The 4,894-nt window shown below is 38.8% G+C and overlaps 1 protein-coding gene across 1 annotated transcript; it reads right to left on the bottom strand.

The window, feature by feature from the left end:
* Positions 1–3,928: 3,928 nt before the first annotated feature.
* Positions 3,929–4,147, bottom strand: LOC105994035 (keratin-associated protein 19-5-like). The gene has a single exon (XM_013027443.1). The coding sequence runs from the start codon at positions 4,145–4,147 to the stop codon at positions 3,929–3,931; it is 219 nt and encodes a 72-aa protein (XP_012882897.1).
* Between the last annotated feature and the right edge of the window lie 747 nt (positions 4,148–4,894).

Raw genomic sequence — 4,894 nt, 5'->3', positions numbered from 1 at the left:
TCCTTCCTTCCTTCCTTCCTTCCTTCCTTCCTTCTTCCCTCCCTCCTTCTCTCCCTCCCTCCTTCTCTCCTTCCCTCCTTCCCTCCCTCCTTCCTTCCTTCCTTCTTTCCTTTCTTTCTTTCTGTTTCTTTCTTTCTTTCTCATTCTGTCTCTCTGTCTCCTCTGTCTCTCTCTTTCTTCCTTTCTATCTCTCATTCTTGTTTTCTTCCTTTCTGCCCTTTTTTTTTTAAATCGCTCATGGGGCTCAGGCCCTTGGAGTTATATCTAATCTTTTCCACTCAAGGCTAGTGCTCAACTACTTTGAGCCCTAGTGCCATGTCTGGTTTTCTGGTGGTTAATTGGAGACAAGACTCTCACAGGCTTTCCTACCCAGGCTGCCATCTCACTGTGCTCCTCAGATCTCAGCTAGGATCAGAGGCGTGTGCCCCCAGTGCCCAGCCAGCTGGGTCTGACTTCTTGTTCCCTGGTTTGGATCATCTTTGTGTCTTAGAATACCGTGATTACTAGTGTCCCTTCTTCATGGTGAGGGCGAGGGCGAGTGGATGAGCAGTGTTATAAGTGATCATGGCCCCTACTAGATGTCAGTCATAGACTCGAGTTCCTGCAAAGTCAATCAATTAGGCTTTCAAATCTCCATTCCCTCAAAACAAAGACAGTCAAAAAATAAAAGTCATGGCTGACTGGAGCAGGGGTAGCATGAGGATGTGCAGGTGGATGCTCTTTTACCTCGTAGAACCTCACAGTCATAGTCTCCTTAGCAACTGCAAAACCACACGAGGGCATTTAAGAGGAATGACACATAAATGGAACTCAGACATATTAATTTATTCTCATGTATGTCTAAATATCTTCTCAATGTTGTGCAATGAAATGAACTCGAAACATTTCCTAGAGCCACAGACAGCACTGCTTCATAAGGAAATCTTTGCAAATTAGTTGCAAAAGGTGACACAGAAATAATAAAAATTAAGAACATTCCAACAAGCCAAAATATTTATATTTAAATATTTCACTTATCAGACAAAAGCAAAACAAAAGTTTTCTCACAGACCTGGCTACAAGGATTATCAGTAATAGTGGTTAGAAAAAAACGAGGAGGCAAATTGGATTATACATATGAATTATTCATTTGGATGATGGACACGGAGGTTAAGAGACAGCAAATATTCATAAAAAACAACTCAAAGATGGATAGATGATAGAGAAAATCAGACGGATGGTTCTGGAAAAAGAGCAAAGGATAAGACCCACTACTGAAAGCGGTCTCTCTGTTTCCAGATTCAAGCATTCATTTAATAGAAGCTGGAGAATCGGTATCTTCCACAGCATGGACGGTAGCATCCATACCCGTAGCTTCCAAAGCCAGAGCCGTAGCCAGAGCCCCAGCCGTAGCCGCCATAGCCAGAGCCCCAGCCCAGCTTGCCCAGGCTGCTGCATCCGCAGCCATAGCCACAGCCCAGGCCTCCGAAGCCTCCGTAGCCGTAGCCCAGGCCTCCGTAGTAGCTGCCGTAGTAGCTCATGGTGTCAGTGTGGTTAGTTTGCTGTGCAAGGTGGGATTCTGAATGTGAGTGTCAGCAAACTTTACAGCAAAGCTTATATATGCTAGTCAGAGCAGGTGGTAAAAATCACATGACCCTCCTTTTAATGCCATTCCAAGGATTGTACTCGCATGAGACAACTCATGAGTTTGTTGTTACTTAAAGAAAAAGACATGGAACATTTGATAAGAATGTGTGAGCTTGTTTGGCGACCTAGTTAGATCGTCCAGCAGCTTATTGCTTTAGTTTTATTTGAAGGAATTGCAAGAATGAACATAGTGAACCCTAATAGGACTTTATTACTGGCTACATAACCACATTCTGATTACCTTCTTGATTATATCATTAAATATAGTTTCAGTCATGTTGATAATGATTTGTAATAACTGATCATACAAAGCTTTTAAGTATCCAAGATTCCTAAAGCCAAAAGCAAGATCCCTAAATATATCCATTTCTCCACATATTTAGAATCGTAGATTTGACTCACTGGCTACATGTAACAGCAAAGAGCAACGGTCACGTGACTTCTAGTCTTTAAACTTTGATCATGCACAATTGTCATATGTAACTTTGACATTATACACAAGCATGTGAACGATTTGTTTATGCTCACAATGTGGCTCAAGTAAAGAGACAAGTTAGAGTAATAAAAACCCTGCTTTGTAAGTCCTGCAAGAATTCTCTTTACCAATCCATTGTCCTTTCTTCAGAGTAATTGGCAGCTTTGGGGTTCTCTCTCTACTTTTTGTCCTTAGTCCATGGACCTTGTACATTTTACAAACCTTACTTCAAATATCATCAAATTCCCTCTTTTTCCTCCTCCCACCATTTCTTTTCTGTGTCCAAGTGAAGCAGATGATAGGAATTTTGTCTTCCACTGATTCACTCAGATAAACACTGTGTCACTCTATTTTGATCTTCTGAATCAACATAAAACATCTACCAGTGTCTCCACCTTAACTATTTTGTGTTTGTAATGAATTAGATCTCTTATAGATACATGTTTCATGTTTAAAACTTATTTCATCACTTAAAAACCATCTGGATTTTTTAAAAAAGATATGAAGAAATCAGAAGAGCTTAGTAAACTCTCTAATTATCAGACAACAATACAAAAAAATAAGGTAGGGGATAAGGAGATATTCTCCAGGACAAGTTAGACTGCTACCTAACAATGCCATCCAGCTCAGTTTACAAGAGGTGGCGATGTTCAGTGTTGATCTCATGGCTGAACCTCAACCAGACGCACCCATTTCTTGAAACTTGGGACTCATAAAATTTATTTATTTTATAGGAGCAATCATATTGCTGTTTCTTTATGGGATTTATGAGGAAAATTTTTTGATACAAATTTAATCCCCTAATAGTTTATTCATCAATGGAAATAGGCATGTTCTTTATTTCCAGGGGCCATATTCACTACTTTGACCTAGTGTCAAATAAAGCCAAGCTTCCAGCTGGCATTTTTCCCAATGATGGCTATGACTTTAATTTGTATTAAAGTTAGGGCTATTTGCAGCATAACTTATGCAACACACTGAGCATTCTGGGTAGTGTTTAAGTCAGGGAGGGTTGTTGCAACAAGATTTCTGGCATGAGAGTAGCATTTGCCCAACTCTTGCTTTGCTCTATAATTTCTGGGCTGTTCTAATACTACTTGTTGCATTTTATTCACCATGTCAGAAAAATATTGCTAAGATAAACGTTCCTGTTTTTAAAGAATCATTTAGAATTGTGGGTAGATTGTATAGCTAAGTATTTCACATTCTTCCTGTGCAGGTCTGTAGAGCATGTGACTATAATCAAAGATAGATATTGTTTTGGTTTTTATACATAAGCCTGTGTCTATAAGTAAACATGATATAAGATCCCAATGATATATTTAATGATTTTAAACACTAAATGTATTTTCAGGTAAGAAAACATTTGTCTATATTATGTGTAACTTTTTCATAAAAATATGTAATAAACATGTTATTTCATATATCATATTTTATGACCATATATTTCAAGATGTGCATATAACATGCACTGATCAATTCTGAATAATTACCATTTCAATCTCATTATATACTGTTTGAAATACTCTCTATATTCTAATTCATTTATACACCCCTTGCATCTGTAAACTTGTAGGCATCATATTACTAAGCTTGATTAGGAATGTACATGTATATGTATATACATAATTGAATAATTATGAACCAAAAAGAGCCATGTTTTCAATTTCATACTAGTTTATTTATTAGGAATTAGGCAGAAACTAGTTTATGGTCCCAAAGCTGGCAGAGCAGATTCGCATGGTTGATAGGTTGTGAGGAATTTCATCTCCTTAACTGAAGAAAAGAAATTCCATATCACTGATATGAAGAAACCACAGTAGCATTTCAGTAGAAGCTGGAGAATCCATAACCCCCATAGCATGAAGGACGGCAGCAGCCACAGCCATAGCCCCCAAATCCAGAGCCATAGCCGTAGCCTCCATAGCCAGAGCCCCAGCCTAGTCTGCTATAGCCGCGGCATCCGCAGCCATAGCCACAGCCCAGGCCTCCGAAGCCTCCGTAGCCGTAGCCCAGGCCTCCATAGTAGCTGCCGTAATAGCTCATGTTTGTCAGTGGAGTTGGGTTTAGCTTGCTGTTCAAGGTAATCCTGAGTATGATTGTCAGAGTGTGTCCAGGGGGCTTATATACCCTGAGCAGAGCAGGTGATCAGCCTGTGGCCATTTTTTTCTATCATTCCAAATTATGAATATACCTGAAGCAACTCATGAATCTGTTTGCTAACACGAAGTGAGGCACTCAACTCATTAAAACTTTTGAACTTGCTTCACTGCCTTGTTAGAATGCCCTTGAATTCCTTGCATTCCTTTTTTTATTAGACAAGACACATTTCTTCAAAGATACAAAACTAAAATTCCCTGAACAGAATTCTTCACTGCCACTCATAATGCATCATTCATATAGTTGTGGTTTTCTCATTTCTATGCATTCCATTAAATAATTATTTCTCAGCTTAATATATCATGGATGTGCCCTTACCCAAAAGGAAGCATTTTAATAAAGTTTACTATCACCAATCTACAGAAAGTAATGGAAAGCAGTCATAGACATAATAGAAAACTGTTTTAATTTTACCCATCCTCATGCAAATACCTCTTTAGTATACAGAATAGAAATTTTGAACTGCCCAATAGAACAAACGTGTGTTTATAAACAGTCTGAATCATTTTTTAAAAAATATTCCACTTATACCATTCTTGTCTTTCAGCAGTCTTCTGCACAGCTCAGCAGACCCCAGCTGTTTGCTTTGCACGGGTGACTTCTGACTTTTCTTCCTTTTTCTACAATGCTTCA

The sequence above is a fragment of the Dipodomys ordii genome, unplaced genomic scaffold, assembly GCF_000151885.1.
Source record: "Dipodomys ordii isolate 6190 unplaced genomic scaffold, Dord_2.0 Scaffold104, whole genome shotgun sequence".
Taxonomy (NCBI): domain Eukaryota; kingdom Metazoa; phylum Chordata; class Mammalia; order Rodentia; family Heteromyidae; genus Dipodomys; species Dipodomys ordii.
This window is presented reverse-complemented; position numbering and strand designations above follow the sequence as displayed.

What these genes read in the sequence shown, in the direction of transcription:
- LOC105994035 (XM_013027443.1), bottom strand. Translation starts at nt 4,147, where the DNA reads ATGAGCTATTACGGCAGCTACTATGGAGGCCTGGGCTACGGCTACGGA.